Genomic DNA, 20,201 nt, shown 5'->3' on the forward strand with positions numbered 1-20,201 from the left:
AGGAAAGGCAGCTTTTTGCAAATGAAGGATGAAATCCGCTCACCCTAGAACGCCAAACGAAAGAAACTCGTCAGCAAAAGCATCATGCATGCACCCTCCCAAATTTTCCAGCTCCCACTAGACCTTAAGATACATGCCAATATTACTTTTATTAATACCCCCAGTTTTCAGATGTAGTTGTGGTTAGCGCCTCAAATAACGTGGAACAAATCGAAATTTAGCACCTCATCCTAGGAAGTTTCCTAGCAAGAACAAGTTCCAACCGTCAGGTATGACCTAGCTTTGGTCATGCTGCGTTCAGGGCCATTGACCCCTTTTGACAATACATAATAATTCATGTCATATATAAGCGCTACCCGTTTCCTAAACATTCCATACAACAAATTTACATTGTACACTTGAAATATACCAATCAATGGAAGCCTCTCATCAAGGAGGGAAGAACACCGGGAACAATGGGAAGGGAAACGCGGAGGTTCGATACAGGGGAATTCGCCGGAGGCCATGGGGAAAGTTCGCGGCGGAGATACGTGATCCAACGAGGAATGGAGCACGACTGTGGTTAGGAACTTTTGAGACGGCTGAAGAGGCTGCAAGGGCATATGACAGGGCTGCTTTTGCTTTCCGGGGTCACTCAGCTATTCTCAACTTCCCGAACGAGTATCAATCCCATAATCCCACCCTTCCACCTTCTTTAGCTTCTTCATCTACTTATGGGGTTGGTCGAGGGAATCCTCCTAGAGGGCGAGGGAGTGAAGTTATAGAATTCGAGTACCTGGATGACAAGTTGTTAGAGGATCTTCTTGAAACCCAAGATGATAGGCAGCGCCTTTAGAATTAGTTCTTATTGTATTGGATTAATTAACCATGGAAATAATTTTCTCCCCTGTTACCAAGGGAAATCTTTATGGAAACTGCATTTGTATTAATTATTAAAACCTTAATTTAGATGAATTTTATATTTTTTTTCTCAAAGGAAGTCATCTTTAACATCAAACAGAGACTCGGAATCCGAGAGTAACGCGTGGTGGCTGTCGAGGTCAAAAACACATGCTCTGGATAAAGGAAAATTCTAGCATAAAAGGCCAGAGTTGATGGATAATGATTCAAGTGAGTTCATTAACATAAATAAAGCAAATGCACTAAATGCGAGCCAAATCAAGCAAAGTCAACTCCTGGTCTGTATATGGGCCCTTGAATGCAGTTCTTTTATATGCTTTTTTGAAGAAAAGATACAAGGCCAAACTTGACAAAGAAAATGTTGATATTTCCATAGCTCACATTTAACTAACAAGTGAACCACTAGTTCATGATTATAGCAATTCATAGCTACAAAGAACAAGTTATTGAAATAGAGTCATGGTGTTGTTTTACAGGGGAAGAAGTAACTAATCCTGTTTGAAAAGGAGAATTCTGCAACCCCTTCTGAAAAAGGGAAAGGAAAAAACTAAAAATGTTTCATTCTTTCTTGGTTTTATTCTCAACATCAAGAAGTTCCTCTAACAATTTGTCATCCAAATACTCCAACTCCAGAACTTGATTTTCATGGTCCTTCTTACTTTCCACATTTTCGAAGAATGAAGAAGAAGAAGGAGAAGAAGAAGCAGCCATTGACGCAGAAGAAGAAGAAGAAGAACAAGGGAGAGGAGGAGGAGCAGAATTAGCAGTTGTGAGTGTAATAATATGCTCATCTGGGAAGTTGAGAATAGCCAAGGGACCCCTCATTGAAAAAGCAGCTCTGTCATAAGCTCGAGCTGCCTCTTCTGCAGTCTCAAAAGTCCCCAGCCACAACCGAGCTCCATGTCTCGTCGAGTCCCGAATCTCAGCCGCGTATTTTCCCCAAGGCCGCCTTCTAACGCCTCTATATCGAACGCCGGACTCTCCCTCTTCAACTTTCTTCCTGTTTTGTTCCATGGCGTTGTTTGAGTTTGAAACAGAGCAGGCATTTATACTAAGTGGCAACTAGGCCATAAACAAATGGACAGATTGACATAGACCATCCAATTAACGAATGCCAAAGTTTTCAACGCGCCAAAGATCTGTCAGACAGAGATAGATTTTGGTGCAACAAATAAGGATGATTCAGGCAATGACAAAGGATGAGTTCACTTTTGTGTTTATTTTTTAACAAATTATTGGCAAATGTTTACTCTTATTTGTCTTTTCCAATTCATTAGTTTTTTTGGGCCTATTGAATCAAAAAGGTTGAAGTTGGTGGTGATGTCACGAGGGATAAGCTAATCGTTTCAATTAACTATTCCTTTTAATACATTCATAACAGCAATGTTTAGGATAAAACAAATACTTCTTTTGCAACATTTTTAATTCCTAGGATATATTCTGCTTTGCCTAAGCATAAGTGATGTTAGCGGTGAGGTGAGTCCATTACGTTTGCTGAATTCATGGTCATCTTCCCCAGATTATTCTTACTTTGTTATGGTTCGATTTATTAAAGCATAGATCTAATGAGGTTGGATCTGGTCCTCGGGAAGACTAATAAATATCTTAATGCAATTTCTGCACAGTCCAAGGTGAGATCAGATGGCTTACCTCAATTTGATTCGTTTGACAATAGAGTTGTCATGCTTTCGTGTAGGGGATGAGGTAATTTGATTGCGTCAACATGTTTGATCACCATGGTTATGTCACTTGATGATGATTATCGAAAATAATTGAGACATAATAGTGGAATCGAATTAAGTTGTCAAACAAGCTGTAACCGGGACAAAACCAAGGCAGTAGGAATTAGAAAGAACCACAATTATATGTTAAAATGGTGCTTTAACTAAGATAGTGCCCTGGAAAGCAAAGGGTTGTAAGATTGGTTGATTAGAGTTTGTAGCAAATTAACAGGAGTTGTTTTGTTTAGTTTGAATTCCTTAGATTGGTGATCGCAGCTACTTTGTCTACAAAAAAGTGAATGAATGGATGAGGCAAACAAATAATATTGACATCCTGCTTTAGATCGATTCAGAAAAGAGATTATAGTTGAAGCGGAGGGGAGAAAAGGAGGCTCATAACAAGAAACATAACCGATTTTAATATGCATATCAGGTAACAGGTTGTCATGCCATTGAAGAAGACGACTGTATCTGCATTGGCCTTTTGCATATTCTAGTTTCAGGTAAGTCATAGCTTGTTCACAATCACATGTATACTTTTTCATTAGAATTGAGGACTAGGAGCAGATTTTGTTTTGGTCTTTTCTATCACTGGGGATAAGGGCTTATTTCTACACGGAAATATGGAAAACACCTCCCTTCAAACCGTTATCATAAGCTGACGAGACAAGCCAGCCAGGTCCTAGAGGGAGTTTGGACTTTTCTTCTCCCAATTTCAAGCGGGGCCTCTTTCTACCTTATCATTGGACAAGAAAGCCAAATGTACAAACTCAGCGAGATTTGCCCTCTTCAAGGACCACCTGGGCTTCAACTACTTGCGCGTGGTAAAAGCTAAAAAGTAAAATGACTCAAAAAATATAGTGTTAAAAAACTCTTACTTTTCATTAATAAGAGAAGATATATATATATATATATATATATATATATGATTTGCTTAGAGTACAAATAAAGTAAATAATATAAAAAAAAAATTTTATAATCTTAAACTTTCTTGGAGTGCAAGTAAAAAAAAAAGTTAACAAGAAAAGATTATATAAAAGAATAAATCTCATAAATAAAAAATCCTCCAATGCTACCCCTCAAGTTAGAGCATGAACAGTAAAAATGCCCAATTTGACCAATAGTTTATGAAATCAATCATACCCAAGTGTTTTAATGAATACATTAGCCAATTGATTTTGTGACGAAATAGTTCGAGAAACAATAGTTTGAGACTGAATGTGTTGTCGGATGAAATGGCAATCTATTCCTATGTGCTTCATTTGTTTGTGGAAGATCGGATTGGCTGCGATGTGAATAGTAGCTTAATTGTCACAAAACAAGGGAATCGTTACTGTGTATGTCACTCCAAGATCTCGTAAAAGTTGTATTAACCAAATAATCTCACTAATGGTGGTGGCCATGGCTCAATATTCAACCTTAGTGGAAGAACGAGAAACCATTGTTTGTTTCTTGGATCGCCATGAGATAGGAGACGACCTAAGAAAGATAATATAGCCAATAGTGGATCTGCGTGTAGTCGGACATCCTACCCAATTTGCATCACAATATGCTCATAAAGACAGTGAACCATTCGAAGGAAGCAAAACACCTTGTCCTGGGGTTCTTTTGAGATAATGCAACACTTAATGAACAACATCAAGATGTGATTGTCGTGGGGCATCCATAAACTGGCTAAGATAATGCATTGCATAGTTGATATTTGGATGGGTGATAGTGAGATAAAGTAAACGACCTATTAGGCAATGATAATGCTCAGGATCCACGTAAATTTCACCAAAGTCGAGTGAAAGCTTGTGCTGTTGCTCTATGGGAAAGTTGGCTGGCTTGCAACTTGTGAGACCACTCTCGGCTAAGATATCAAGTACATACTTATGTTGGCTTAGTGCAATACCTGTTGGAGAACGTGCCACTTCAATTCGAAGAAAATACTTGAATTTTCCAAGATCTTTGATGTGAAATTTTGCATCCAAATAAAGTTTCAGCTTAGAAATACGATCAGAATCTGTTCTCGTGATGATAACATCATCAGCATATATGAGAATTATAATAAAGGATTTTCCCATACAAGAAAAAGTGAACAAAGAGTGATTCGCCTTTGATTGGCGAAAACCAATGGCAAGAAGAGAAGTGGTAAACTTGTTATACCAATTTTGAGATGCTTGACGAAGTCCATATATAGATTTTCGTAATCAACAAACTCGCTGCTCCCCCTATTTAGCAAACCCTTGTGGGATCTTCATGTAGACTTCTTCTTCCAAGTCACCATGTAAAAAGGTGTTATTCACATCCAGTTGATGTAATTCCCAATGCTTAATAGAAGCAGGTGCCAACAAACAATGTACGGTGACTAATTTGACAACAGGAACAAATGTCTCATGAAAGTCAACACCCTCAATTTGAGTGTAACCTTTAGCAACAAGTCGCGCTTTATAACGCTTAATACTTTTATCTAGTTGATATTGGACATAGTAAACCCATTTTGAATCAATAGCCAGTTTACCAAGGGGTAAGAGTTGCAAATTCCAAGTATGATTTGCCTCCAAATCGACAATTTCCTTCTCCATGGCTTCCCTTTAATGCACATGTTTGATTGCTTGAAAAAATGATTTCGGCTCATCGATGGATGAAATGTTTGCTAAGAAGGTAATGTGACTGGGAGAAAAATTAGAGTAAGAAATAAATTGTGAGAGAGGATGTACCATTGAGTTGGCCAAATGAGGAGAAAGGAACGGTGTGATGCTCGGAGGAGCGAGAGAAGGGGGTAAAATATAATCATAACTAGATAAGGAGCATGAAACTTGCCATTGTTGTTTGTCTAAAATAAAAAGAGCTTCTGAAACAATATTTTCATACTCATTAACAAAGTTGAAACCAATTAGGTCAGATGAGGAGGTTGTTATGGCTGAAAAATAAGATTTAATTGACTCAAACCCAACACTGACTAGTGAAAAGACTCATGCGAATTAGGGAATGAGGTAGACCCAATTGTAATAGACTCATGTGCAACAATTGGCAACGTGGGTTTGTTTATTGCAAGCCTGTTGTTTTGAGACACAAGCCCAATTGTGCTTGTAGTTGGGTTAACGCTTGTAGATGACTCGCTAAGCCCAAGATCAGTCACATTGGGCACTGCATGGTTGAATGGACTATCCAATTTAGTAGTCTGACCCAAATCAATTGACTGTATAGATTTTGCTGCTGAAGAATCTACAAATGGAAAAATGTCTTTTAAACGATGAACATCTCGTGAAACATAAATCTTCTTACTTTCAAGATCATAAATTCTGTATTTTTTTTCCCACTAAGATACCTAACAAAAACACCTAGTTTAGCACGTAAAGCAAACTTATCACGTGGCTTGCTAGTTATATTCCCATAACAAAGACATCCAAAGCTTCTCAAATGATCATGTGTGAGACGTTTTCCAAGTAGAACCTCATATGGAGTCTTTTTTTTTTTGTAAAACAGTAAGTGGCATGTGATTGATCAAGTATGCATAGTAAGAACACATTCACCCAAAAATGAAATAGGAAGATGAGCTTGAAATTGTAATATTCGTGCAACTTTTAAAAGATGCCTATGCTTTTGTTCAACAACTCCATTATGTTGTGGTGTGTCTGTATAGCTAGATTGACGTTCCATGCCATGATCAAAATAATGAGTCATTAAATAAACATGAGTAAATTCTAAGCCATTGTCCATTAGTCGAATTTTAACTTGCAAGTTAAATTGTGTGTAAACCCAATTAAAAAATTACAGTGGATACGTTTTGGTTTCTAACTTGTATTTCATGAGGAAGACCCATGTTGCTCAACTAAAATTATCTACTATGGTTAGAAAATAGTGAGATCTAGAAAATGATTTTATTTTCTACGGGTCTCAAATATCACAGTGTACTAAGTCAAAGGAATGCATAGTCTTATTTGTACTGATGGGAAAAGATAATTGTGTTTGTTTTGTTTTACAAAATGCATCACAAAATAAGGTTTTTTTGCAATAAGAAGAAATGGATAAATTAGGAACCAAAGGAATGTGATTTATTGGTAGATGCCCAAAGTGTCGATAACATAAACTTGCATTAACCGAATCGCTAGCTATCAATGCTCGTTCCCTCTCATTGGCTCCAAGTAATAAAGACCATTCCGCTTTCTACCCACTCCAATCAGCTTCCTCGAAGGTAAGTCTTAAATCATAAAAAAAATTCGACCCAAAAGTTACCGTACAACGTAAATCATGTGTCAATTTATTAGCAAACAATAAATTGAAGCAAGAATTAGGGGCCCTAAGAACTCGCTCAAGGATTAATCTTTTTCCAAGAGCAACTTGGCCTAAAGCATGAACCTCTATTGTTTCACCGTTAGGAATTTGTACTGGTGGTATATTGGGTTGAGATACCACATTTGATAAAGAGTCTATATTGTGGGTTATATGATTTGTGGCTCTTGTATCTACAACCCATTCATCGTTTCTCTCACTGAAAAAATTGGAGGTTGCCATGTTTACAGATGGATTACTGATAACTCTATGATATAAAGTTATTTTTATTTGGGCCATCCATTACCCAATAAAACCCATCTTTTCTTTTCAGTTATTTTTATTTTATTTTATTTGTTTATTTCTACATTAACCTTTATTTATTTTCTTTTTGTAGTAAAAAATTTTTTTTTCCCTAGAAGTGAGAATGAGAAAGATGACAATAAGGAGGAGAAGGATTAGAGCTTTTACAAAAATTTATCCAATCATTAGGGAAGTATTCTTTATCATTTCTTTATTTTTTCTAACATTGAGAACAATGTTTAGTTTAAGTTTTTGGGGGGGGGGGGGGTGAATTTATTTTTTTGATGATGAATATTTTGTGAAAGTTTTAGATTTAATTTTATTTGCATATTTATCTAGATTTATAAATAATTTAGAATTAGTTGGTAAAGGAATTTATTTCTTGTTTGAATTTTAAGAATCTAGAGTAAAGTTGTGAAAATTGTTTCTATGATTTCTCTATCCAATGATGATAATTAATTGTCTTGAATTTTTAACTTTTGGTGAATAAAGTTTTTGTTTGGATTTATACTAAATATTTTTGTTAAATATCATTGTTAAGATGTGATTTTCATAATTTTGAGCACTATATCTTTTACTTTGAATTATCTTGAATATCTAGAGAAAGTTTATCTTGATATGAATTTTAAATTATGTCATGAATTCTAGAATTTGTTTGATTTTCTCTCGAGACGAAATCTTAGGCAATACTTAGTTAGGGACATGATTTAGATCATTTTTGGATCGTTTGAGCCTAAAAAGTCAACTTTGTTAAATTTTTATCTCTAGTATACCCTTTTTGAGCCTAATTTTCCTTTTCTTTGTTTAACTACATAATAATTGAGCTTAAATTTAAAATTAATTTTTCAATTTTGCAATCCTCACTCCTAAGCATGTATATTATTTTAGGAAATATAAATTGAGCTAAATGTTGAAAAAGGTGGAAAGGTGATGTTGATATGAAAAAAAAAGTTCAAAATATGAAAAATAACCCCACTACCTACAACACAAAGAAAATAAGTTTGTGGGTGTGAAATTGTGAAAAAAAATGTATTGAAAAAAAAAAAAAAGTTCAAATGTGGAAGAAAAAGTGTACTAGGAGAAGGAGAATAGAGCTTTATATATAGGTCTTAAAATAATTATGTGCATAGGATAATTTGAGCCACATTAATATCCTTTATCATACCTTAACCCTAGCCCTACATTATAAGCTTTATAAAGTTTTATTGATCCCTAGCTTTGTATTAGTCTACATTAGTGGAGAGAGAGATGAAAGTAAACCTATGAAAATTTAGTACTAATTTGAAATTTGTGTTGGCAAAAATTCATCCGGATGTCATGATATTCTTGGTAAAAGATTTCACACACACAGAGAAAAATCCATTTTAGAATGTACTTGCATTAGAATTGATACATGAATTCAAATGATGTTTATATTTTTCCTTAAGTTAATGATTGATAGACATACTTTTGAGGAAATTAAGGGAAATGACTGAGTTGGTGCATTTTGTCTCTAATAGTAGTAATAGTAGTAGTAATAGTAATAGTAGTAACTATATTTATTTTACTTTTCATTAACTAAATTTAATTTTCGTAAGTTAATTTCTTTTCTATGTTTTGCTCGAAGACTAGAAAAATATTAAGTTTGGGGGTGTGATAACTCTATGATATAGAGTTATTTGAGCTTAATTTTGATAATAATTTAGCTTAGTTTTTGTAGTAATGCATAGAAATTAGTAGGTTTTATTTAATTATTTTAAATTAGTTATTTTAGATGAGTCAATCTAATCTTAGTTAGTTTTATACTTAATTTAGTGTTAATGTGGTTAAGATAAGTTGTTATTGATTTATTTGTACTTTTGTAGGTATTTGATAAAAGAAGAATTTTAGTGAAAACAAGAGAGCAATTTCAAGGTGCAGACTTACACTGCACATGTTTTAGTATTTTGGTTATAACTCTCTCTACAGAGACTCAAATGAAGCGATTGTTAGACCATTGGAAAGATAAGAGAAAAAGCTACAACTTTCATGTTTAACACTTCATCCAGTTCGACATGGAATATAGTCAAAAATCTTATCGAAGTTGACATACTGTAGCAATCCGATAACAATTACGATTTCTGTTAATTAATTGGGCAGACCTGTGACTCATATAGTCTGGTGAGGAAATTCCAGCTAAAATTGACTTCTTTCTCCATCCAACTTGGCCTAACTTCAAGGCTTATAAAAACAACCTTTCGGAGGAGAAAAAGAGAAGAAAAAACACCAGATTGAAAGTTGAGAGTCAAGTCGCAAAGTCATTGAAGCTAAGAAGATTTTAAAGAATTCGAGAAGACTTGGAAGATCAAGATTATAGTTCTTGAGTTTTATCTTTTTGATTATTCTTTTATTTTCTTAGTTTGTTTTTATTGTTTGAATTTTATTCAATGATGATGTGTGACTTGATGGGGAACTAATTCATTAATCTAAGATTATGATTGAACTCAATATGTAGTCTTATTTATTTATCTCTCTTTTACTTATGTTTGATAGATTTAAATTGTTTATTTTATTATATTCTTAATACTTCTAATTGCCTGATCACCAACTAGATTGAATTGAAAATCTAGGTTAAACCTTGACGAAGGAGATTTAGGTAGACCTTGAATAGAATAGCGTATGATCGAATGCACTTAGTTGATTAGGTGGTGTAATTTGCATATAGGATAGATATACACCTATAAGCCATACGTAGCCAAGATTAGAGCATAAACTTAATGAATCTTTCTTCAATTTAATTTGCATAGACTTATAGTAAATTAATTGGGAAATGTATTTTTATGAGAAACTCGACAGAGACTTGTAAACAATTTAAGACTCTAGGTTAGTAACTTAATCCATTAAACTAAGTTAAGAAAGAGAAACAATAATCAGATGAAGTATTAAGGGATATCATAATCTTAGGTCTGATAGTTAAGTGAGTTTTATTTACTATTTAATTTTAGTTTCAGTTTATTAGTTTTAATTTTTCTTTTTTATTTTAATTGTTTGGATAAAATTAGGGTGTTATAATTTTAGTAGTTAACAATAGGAATTAAATAATTGTTTGTGGAAACGATACTCTACTTCATTACTATATTACTTATTAACGATACGTGCACTTGTGTGAGAAATCAACAACAGTTACCTGTTGATGCTTCATGACTGCCTAGTACAACTAGTAGTTACTAAAGTTGTGCAGAAGTCAGACTTGGGATAAACGATCCAACTCCATCCACAGTGGCGGCACAAGTAGCTCTTGAAGACATGCTTATCACTACGTTGCCATCCCATTGATTTCCTTGGGAACACGATTGATCACTATTAGTTTGTTTGTTGCTCATTTTTCTAGATTTACACCAATTTGGATAATCAATCACCTTGAAACAATATTGGCACAACCATGCCACTTAAATGCATCAAAGAGAAACTTGGCCAAAAGAAGAACAATTCATAAATACAGATAGTGGATGAGAGAGAACTTGGCATTTGCTCACTGTGTTAGTGATCATTAATACCATTAAATGACATAATGCAGAAGCAGAAGAAACCAATTGCAAACGCTAACAACTGTTGTAGAAATCAAAAGTAGAAAGAAGGTTGGGCAATTTTGAATCGTGGGAAAATGTTTCTTTGATTGAAAATATGGAAATTAGCAATGAATTCAGACGATTGATTGCTCCTCCTGAAAATATCTAGCAAAAAGAAAAAGTCAAAGAATTTCAAAAAAGTGCTTCCGATCGTTAATAAGCATGCACCAAAGTTTTTAAACATCTTTTCACCATGAAGGCTATTCCATGATTCCAAGTACAATGCACCTGGCTGCTCTTCCCCGCATTATTTGCAAATGTTCATCACAAAAAGAAATAGGAACTGGAATAGAGCAACGTGGGGCAAACCAAAACAGAATGCCCTGCCAGAATGGGCAAAACCATTTGGGCAGCTGGGAATTAATGGTTGGTATAATTATAAAGCTTTAGTTTCGTCTTTGAAATTTTAATTAACATAATAACCAAAGCTCCAAAAATGCGATGATCTAAAGACTTGAAAAACCTGAAGGGAATCTTAGCAGCTATCTCACCGTAGCCTAACAAAAATCAACCATATTTTTATAGCAGCTTTAAAAAAACAATCCCGATTTCCTTTCCCTCGCACTTATTAAGATATAAAGTGTAAATAATTTCATCAAGTATACCAAAAAAATGGACTAAGAACAAGGATAAAACTACAAGAAAGTTCTTGACAACTCAAGACAGGCAGAACAATCTTCTGAATGGTAAAAATAGGAAGACCCAACCTGTTCTGAATCAGACATCAAAAAAGGTCCCTCTGTAGTAGAAATGAATGTCGTATCTTAAGCACGGAAAACCTTTTTGGGTCTGAAGATATTGAGTAGTGAATTCCTAAATCAAGAATGCCAGTTTTAGTAGTCATACACAATTGATGTTAAGACAATATATAATAGGCAAATTTCAACCTAGATAATATCCAGCCAGATTAAGAAATAACTAAAATCTGCTCATTTGAATGCGGCATACTTGTTTTTCACAAAAAATTAAAGTGAAGGGGGACCAACCTTGAGTTTCATGGCGGTTGTTATATATAAAACCAAAAGAACTGTCCAAGTCAGAGCGCAACAGCTTATTAATTCCCGGTTGGATCAGTTACTAATGCGGTTTTATTTTACCGAAAAGCTCCAACTCATGTTTTGCCTACCAAGCACATGCGTATCTCAGCTTTAAAAATAACAAGCTAGAAAATGAAATAGAACAAGCTAAGGAAAGAGAAAGAAATTGCACAATCATCAGTTCTAGATGTAAACAGATCATTTGCATGGGTTACAGACCTGATAATACACGCCCTCAAACAAAAAGTATAATAAAGTTCTTTGCTTCTCATCTATCACCATCCTCTTAGCTTATTGAGTATAAGGGTCAGTGAATAACCCAAAAGCACTTTGCTTGTTAACGTACATCCTAGCATGTAAGGAGTTCCTCCACATGTAATCAATTGATTTTAATGTATTCTCAGTTATATAACAACAGCAATGACACCAAAAAAGTCCAAGCTTATGTTGGAACCTGTTACCAATACTAAAGCAAGGCAAACCATCAATCTGGAAAGATTTTATAATAGCTTCCTTTTCTTGTCCAAGTAAAAATGAATTCGCTGAAAATTCAATATGGCCCACAAAAATTGACGAAAACCAATCTCTGTCCAAAGCACTGAAGGAGAATACAAATAACAGTGTGCACTCTGCCTTATAAGAAAATTGCTCAAGCGTGTCTCACTAGAAGTATGTATTTTGATATCAGGATCAGGTGCAACGACCATATACATATTCTTCTCAATATCAGTAAGTTTTATAAGGTGATTCCTTTCATTTTTGTTCATTCCCTCCAAGTCTGATTAAACCATAACCTGCTCCACTTGAATTCATTACAGTAATTTCATCCCATTTTTCTTCACATGATTCTTGAATTGCATGCACAATCTCATTGGTGGAAATGTAGGCAACACAAATGGACAAAACTGCTTTGCAATTCTTGGTAGTGGCAAGCATAGCTCTCTCAGCTGCCAACCTAACAGGTTCACTCAAGAGTTTTAGGTTTCCAGATATGTAAACTCTAACACCACAACGATTGACAATGCTCTCTTCCTTAATTAACCCTTCAACCTTTTTTAACATTAAGTCCATCCAAGATTGAACTTCTTCAGGACTTCGCTTGAAATTGTCAATGCTGAAGGCATAGATTGTTACATATCTCACACTGAATACATAGCAGTACTTGAGCATAGACATGAGAGCTGAAAATCCATCTTTATGGCCAGCTCCTTCTATCAAATTCCACCTCTTTGAATATCTCCGATTCCCATCCATGATGAATGTAATATGATTAGGTATGGGACCAACATAAAGAATGTCAAAAATGCATTTCCAAGTTACCATATATCTGGATCACTTTACAACTAATTTTCTCCATATCAAAACCTTGTACAGATCTGAAATCTGTAAGACCTGCCATCATGGAGGAGAAAAAGAACTAAAATTCAGTTCATAGCATTATATACATACAGAAAACCTTGAAAATCTAATCAACCAAGTATGATGCAACTATTTAGTAACAATTTAACTCTTTGAACATCTTAAAACATGGCTCAAGAGTTTAGACATTAAACATGTCACTTAATGTTCTGATGATAGTTGCCAAATTTGAAACTAATGTATGAACTCCTTGAACTAGACCTATAAGGTCTTGTTACTAGTCGTTAACTAGTGTTCCCTAGTTCCTTACGACAACAACACCAGAAAAGGAGAAACATTGTGGAAATATGTATCTTTAATCAGCAAAGCATAGTGCATCAACCACTACTTGGATTTAAGACAACACAATTATAAGGCTACAAAGACCTGAACGTTTTATGTCGGCACATTGAAGCAAACTATGTTGAATGTAATGCTTGCAAGTGTCTAAGTAAAGAGAGACACGGTTTTTTGTTACTTAAATGCTGTGCAGGAAATTGTTTTTGTTGTGCTGTACAAAGAACACCATACGTGGTGTTATGCATGTACCTTGTAAATGATGCTTTACATTTGTTTAGTTTGACAAGTGTTGATGATGTTTCTATGTGCATGTTAACTGTTCTGTAAATATATATAGTGAAAACAGTGAAATGAGAGAGGTCTGATGGCTTTTATGCAAACTCTGTTTCATGAACAAAAGTAGAGGCTAATATCAGTAGCCTATATCCTTGTTTGATTGCAATCTCAACATGGTATCAGAGCTGAATTAAGTTCTTAAGGGACCGTATAGACAATTGAATCCAAGAAACACTTTCTTTGAAATAAACCATACACTCACTTGAAAAACTATGGCCTCTCCCTCTCCATCAAATACTGCATTCAGCTTTCAATCACCTTCAGTGTTCAATGGAGAAAATTATCCAATTTGGTTTGAGAAAATGGAGTCATATCTTAGGGGTTTGGACCTCTGGGATGCTGTTGAATCAGGAGCTGAAGTTCCAACTTTGAAGGATAATGCAACCCCTGCACAAGTTAAGTAGAACCACGAGGAAGTGGCTAAACGATTCCGAGCCTTGTCTTACATCTAGGGAGCTCTTATAGATGCTATGTTTGTAAGAATTATGGGGTGTAAAACTACCAAAAATGCTTGGGAAAGACTGAAAGTTCAGTTTGAAGGTTCTGAAAGAACCAAAGAAATGCAGATTATGAACTTGACTAGGGAGTTTGATACAATGAGAATGAAGGATTCTGAAAATGCAAAAGACTTCATCAGCAGACTTATGAGAGTTGTTAATCAACTCAGACTCTTGGGAGAGGATATTTTAGAAAGAAGAGTTGTTCAAAAGGCTCTTGTATCTCTACCAGAAAGATTTGAAGCTACAGTTACTTCTCTGGAAAGGGAACTCTCCAAAATGTCACTATCAGATGTTGCATATGCTCTCCAAGCTGCTGAACACAAGAGAGTTATGAGAAGTGAAATGTAATTGAAAATGTCCTATTTGCTAAAATGAAAGGAAAAACAGTGGGAGAGACAAGCACAAGAAAAGGTCCTGTTGAACAGAAAGAGAAAGATAAAGGGGTTCAGTCTGTATACAGAAATCAACAGAAAAAAGGCAAGGCTCATATTTGTTCTCACTGCAAGAGAAAGGGTCATGCTGAGGCTAGTTGTAGGTTTAGACCAAATGTGAGGTGCAGAAATTGTAACCAATTGGGGCATGTCCAGAGAGTTTGCAAAAACAAAGCTGAGACTCAAGTCAAGGCTAATGAACCAGTTGAGATAGCTGAAACAACTGAAGAGCATTTGTTTATGGTTCAAACGGGAAATTTAAAAACTGTTGATGCAAGCCTTTGGCTTTTGAACAGTGGAGCTTCAAATCACATGACTCCAAATGTGAAGCTATTTGTTGAAATAGATGATCAATACCGTTCGAAAGTTGAGATTGGGAATGGTGTTTATTTGCAAGCAACAGGAAAAGGGTTAGTGCCAATTCAAACTTCTTCTTGTGCCAGGTATGAGTTTGAAGTTCTCTTAGTGCCAGAAATCACTAAAAATCTATTAAGTGTAGGACAAGTGCTTAAGCATAATTATGTCTTATTGTTTAAAGATAGGTCTTGCACTATTTATGCTCCTAATGGTGAATATATGATGAACATCTCTATGAAACAAAATTGTTTCCCAGTGAACTGGAAAGATGCATGTTTGCAGGCAACAGAAGTTCACTCAAATTTGACTTCTCTGTGGCACAAGAGATTTGGTCACTGTAATTATAATTCATTGATACAGTTGAGTAATTCAGGTCTTGCAGACAAGCTTCCCAAATTATCAGAATCTGGCCCTATTTGCCAAACTTGTTAGCTTGGAAAAATAACTCGAAAGCCTTATCCCATTGCCAGTTTTAGCAAATCAAAGGATAAGCTTAATCTTATCCATTCAGATGTTGGGGGTCCTCTAAGTGAAGAGTCATTAAATGGGAGCAGGTACTTTGTTATATTTATAGATGATCTGACTAGGTTCTGCTGGATATTCTTTATGAAACAGAAGTCAGAAACTTTCAGTTGGTTCCAGAAATTTAAAGCTTGAGCTGAGTTAGAGTCTGGTATGAAGATCAAAGTACTCAGATCAGATAATGGTGGTGAGTACACATCTCAAGAATTTTCTCAATTTTTAGAGAAGGAAGGGATTTTTCACCAGCTAACAGCTCCATATTGCCCTCAACAAAATGGGGTAAGTGAAAGGAAAAATTGCACAGTACTTGAGATGTGCAGGTGCCTGATGTTTGAGAAAAATATGCCTAAAAGATTTTGGGCAGAAGCAGCCTCGACAGCAGTATACTTGCTCAATATTATTCCTACTCGAGCAAAGCAAAATATCACTCCATATGAAGAATGGTATGGGACCAGGCCTTTTGTAGATCATTTGCGAGTGTTTGGAAGTCTTTGTTATCAACATATACCTGAGGAACAGAGAGACAAACTTCAACCGAAGGCTCAGATGGGGTTCTGATTGGATACAGCTTGAAGTCCAAAGCATATAGAATATTTCAGGTTGAATCTGGTAGAATTTCTGTCAGTAGGAATGTTGTATTTGATGAGAATATGAGCTGGAATTGGGAGCAAAGCCAAGCTGCAGATTTGAATGAATTTATTAATGTATCAAACTATCAACATACTGATTCTCAAATTCTTGTTGATGCTGAAACAGTTGATGAAGCTCCAGTTAGGCAAGTAAGGTCTATTCAAAACATTTATGAGAGATGTCATATGGCTATCACAGAACCTAACTCTTATGAAGATGCTGCAGTTCATGAGCATTGGGTTACAGCTATAAAGGAAAAACTGAATATGATAGTCAAAAACAAAACTTGGTCTCTAGTGGATAGGCCTAAGGATCGACAATTAATTGGGGTCAAATGGATTTTTAAAAGAAAGCTCAATCCTGATGGCACTTTAAACAGGTACAAGGCAAGACTAGTAGTGAAGGGCTATTCTCAAATACTTGGTATTGATTTTCAGGAAACTTTTGCACCAGTGGCTCGATTGGACACTATTAGATTGCTTATAGCTTTGGCTGCTGCATTCCAGTGGAAACTCTTTCACTTGGATGTTAAATCAGCATTTGTAAATGGGAAGCTTGATGAAGAAATTTATGTGGAGCAACCACCAGGATTTGAACTCTGTTCAGGCCAAGGAAAGGTGTACAAACTTCACAAGGCTCTTTATGGATTGAAACAAGCACCCTGTGCTTGGTACAACAGGATTAACACTTACCTGCTTGATCAAGGATTCCAAAAGAGTCCAAACAAAGCAACTCTTTATGTGTTAAAACACTACAATGAGGCTCCACTAATCCTATCCTTGTATGTGGATGACTTACTGGTGACAAGGGGAAGTGAAGATGCTATTAGAAAATTCAAACAGAATATGGACAAGGAATTTTATATGTCTGATTTGGGAGATATGAGTTATTTTTTTAGGGCTGGAAATCAAAAGGATTGATAGAGGAATACATGTTTCTCAACATAAATATGTGCTGGAAATGCCTAAAAAGTTTCAGATGAATGAATGCAAAGCCACTGCTTCACCTCTGGTAGTTAATGAGAAGTTATCTTCCCAATCTGGTTATGAACTGGAAAATCCTTCTCAATATAGAAGTCTTATTGGTTGTCTTCTGTACCCATGTGCAACAAGGCCTGATGTTATGTTTGCTGTCAGCTATTTATCTCGTTTTATGCAAAAATCAAGAAGCTGTCATTTTGTTGCTGCAAAAAGAATACTTAGGTATTTAAAAGGTACAACAGCTTTTGGTTTGAAGTTCACTAATACAAAGGCTGTCAAACTATCAGGATTTTCTAATAGTGACTGGGCTGGATCTCTAGATGATGCAAAGAGCACTTCCGGGTATGTATTCACTCTTGGAAATGGCACGTTTTCTTGGAGCTCCCATAAGTAAGACAGGGTTGCTCAATCTTCTGCAGAAGCTGAGTATGTGGCTGCAACTTCAGCAGCAAATCATGCAATTTGGGTGAGGAAGGCTCTTCATGAGCTCACTATGCCTCAGCTTGAAGCTACTGATTTGTGGCTTGATAATAAATCTGCTATAGCTATGGCCAAAAACCTTGTCTTCCATGGAAAAACTAAACATATCAGTGTGAAATATCATGCTCTAAGGGATGCTGAAAAGAAAGGTGAAATTTGCATCCAATACTATCCTTCTGAAGATCAACTTGCTGATATTATGACTAAAGCACTCAGGAAGCCAATGTTTGAGTTTCAGAGAAACAAATTAATGGTTCATCAAGCAAGCATTAAGGGGGAATGTTGAATATAATGCTTGCAAGTGTCTAAGTAAAGAGAGTGACACGGTTTTTTGTTCCTTAAATGCTGTGTAGGAAATTGTTTTTGTTGTGCTGTACAAAGAACACCATACGTGGTGTTATGCATGTACCTTGTAAATGATGTTTTACACTTGTTTGTTTAGTTGGACAAGTGTTGATGATGTTTCTATGTGCATGTTAACTGTTCTGTAAATATATATAGTGAAAACAATGAAATGAGAGAGTTCTGATGGTTTTTATGCAAACTCTGTTTCATGAACAAAAGTCAAGGCTAATATCAGTAGCCTATATCCTTGTTTGACTGCAATCTCAACAAACTGACGCAAACTGACTTTTTTTCTTTTTTTGGCCGAAACGCAAGTTGACTTAATAGTTAGTAGGTTACACCACCTAAGGCCAAAGTCCAAGTGCACAGAGAAGAAATTTTTGGCATTAAAAGTAAGCTCAAAGCAGGTGTAGAGTTGTATTGGCTCCAACACAAGAAGGAGAATAAGCATGGAAAACAAATTGCAAATCTCATCATGCATAAAAAAAATGGATTTCAAAGAGGCCCAATATACCCGAAATTAGTGCAAGGAACTACATGCATATGCTGTAGTTTAAACAAGAAAGAAAAGTCTCAAACTTGTAAAAGAATGACACTGAAAAATAGCATAAGAACAAAAACTTAGTGCCTAATTAAGCATCAAAATCCAGCCTTTTCTTTGATAATAACTTAGCAACCACTACTTGACAAAATCAATTTAAACACTAGTCATTTCTGACCACCTCAAATCCCAAACTTGAAAAAATAGCATTGGTGATAAAAAGGGTTTTCTTTCAACGAAATCAGATCAAAAGAAGTATCACCAGCTTCGTTGAACTCAAGAACCAAAAGAAGCAGAACATGAGATTCAGAATTTCAATTTCAGTCTTGTTTTGTTTCTAAAGCAACCAAACCAGTAGAGCTAATTATTTACCTTTGGACGCTGGATAGGTTTCAAGAAACCCAAGTTACCTCTCCCTGTTTTCTTGACTTTATTGAAGGTTTTGGTATGGAAGTCGGGGAAAGGAGACGAGAAAGTCAGAGTTTTCTTTTTATTTTATTTTTGGTGGGAGACAAAGAGATGTTCTTCACTTGTTTTAGCGTACGAGGTGGGGTCCCAAGTTTGAACAGTTGAGATGATTCTTTGCCTAACGACCACGACCTGTCTTCGTTTTGTTAGAAAGAGTTGGAGTTAATTGTGGGCCTTTACCTTTTAAATGATAAATGAAAGAGAGATTGAGCTGCCAGCTTTGGCCCAACTTTTGAGTCAACGTTGGTTTCAAGAGTTGGTTTGTTTTGACGTGGGATTTTTTTTAAAAATGTTTTTAAAATTTATATTTATTTAAAAGATAAAAAATTAATTTCAGATGTAAAATATTTTTTTAAAAATAATAAAATATTTTTATATTAAATTTATGAGTATAAATTTGATAAATATTAATATTTAATTAAAAATATTAAAAATATTAATATTTAATTTTAAATTTTAATTTAAAATATTAATATTTAAATTATACAACACTATTAAAATTAAAATTTTTTTTAAAGAAATCATTCAATGCAATTGAATTTTTTATTTATAAATTGAATAAATCTTACTAATAATTATAATAAAAAATATTTCAATGGTCATTTGATTAGTACACATTTATAATATATTTAAATCTTACTAATAATTATAATAAAAAATATTTTAATGATCATCATTTAATAAATACATATTTATAAGTATAGATTTTATATATCTTACATAATTGATGAATATTTATATTTTTATAGTTATGATAAAAAAGTGATGAGATGGAAAATTTTTTGAAAAATAGAGTTTATTTTTATTACATATATGTGGTTAAATGCTTTAGAAAATATCATTATTGATTTTGTTTATTTTCATTTTCATTCTTAATTTTGATGCAAAATTAGTGAAAATCAAATATCAATATTGTTTTGTAATCAACTCCACTATGGTGAAAAATATTTTCTATAAGATAATCCAAACAACAGAAAATGTTTTCAACCATTTATCCAAACAACAAAAAACATTAAATTTTCTTGTAAAATATTTTACACGAAATTTTTTTTTTCAATAAGTCATTTTTTGGTTATCAAATGGACCCTAAATGTTAAATGGTCTTCAT

General features: G+C 34.7%; 3 protein-coding genes, 1 long non-coding RNA gene and 1 pseudogene across 5 annotated transcripts; 2 read left to right on the forward strand and 3 right to left on the reverse strand.

Moving 5' to 3' along the window:
* LOC18613156 (ethylene-responsive transcription factor ERF098) lies at positions 381-932 on the forward strand. Its single transcript, XM_007050253.2, has one exon. It carries the CDS (start codon positions 416-418, stop codon positions 833-835), a length of 420 nt encoding a protein of 139 aa, XP_007050315.2. The 5' UTR covers positions 381-415; the 3' UTR covers positions 836-932.
* Positions 1,247-1,916, reverse strand: LOC18613157 (ethylene-responsive transcription factor ERF098). Its single transcript, XM_007050254.2, has one exon. The coding sequence runs from the start codon at positions 1,912-1,914 to the stop codon at positions 1,459-1,461; it is 456 nt and encodes a 151-aa protein (XP_007050316.2). The 5' UTR covers positions 1,915-1,916; the 3' UTR covers positions 1,247-1,458.
* LOC18613158 lies at positions 11,972-13,193 on the reverse strand (annotated as a pseudogene).
* On the forward strand, positions 14,052-14,687 carry LOC108661407. The gene is made up of 2 exons (XM_018117988.1): positions 14,052-14,234; positions 14,292-14,687. The coding sequence occupies exons 1-2, from the start codon at positions 14,052-14,054 to the stop codon at positions 14,685-14,687; spliced, it is 579 nt and encodes a 192-aa protein (XP_017973477.1).
* On the reverse strand, positions 17,338-19,145 carry LOC108660486. 2 transcript variants are annotated; one of them, XR_001926251.1, is made up of 2 exons: positions 18,998-19,145; positions 17,338-17,818 (listed from the first exon to the last, which is right to left on the reverse strand). It is a non-coding gene; the product is annotated as an uncharacterized LOC108660486 (long non-coding RNA). The 2 variants fall into 2 exon arrangements; XR_001926250.1 differs by having other exon boundaries at positions 17,338-17,823.

Source organism: Theobroma cacao, chromosome 1, assembly GCF_000208745.1.
Source record: "Theobroma cacao cultivar B97-61/B2 chromosome 1, Criollo_cocoa_genome_V2, whole genome shotgun sequence".
In the NCBI taxonomy this organism is placed as follows: Eukaryota; Viridiplantae; Streptophyta; class Magnoliopsida; order Malvales; family Malvaceae; genus Theobroma; species Theobroma cacao.

Bases quoted from the DNA above. Each gene is read 5' to 3' on its own strand.
- LOC18613156 (XM_007050253.2), top strand. From the start codon at position 416: ATGGAAGCCTCTCATCAAGGAGGGAAGAACACCGGGAACAATGGGAAG.
- LOC108661407 (XM_018117988.1), top strand. From the start codon at position 14,052: ATGGCCTCTCCCTCTCCATCAAATACTGCATTCAGCTTTCAATCACCT. The intron at 14,235-14,291 runs GTTAAGTAGAAC...TCTTACATCTAG, and splicing joins ATAATGCAACCCCTGCACAA to GGAGCTCTTATAGATGCTAT.
- LOC18613157 (XM_007050254.2), bottom strand. From the start codon at position 1,914: ATGGAACAAAACAGGAAGAAAGTTGAAGAGGGAGAGTCCGGCGTTCGA.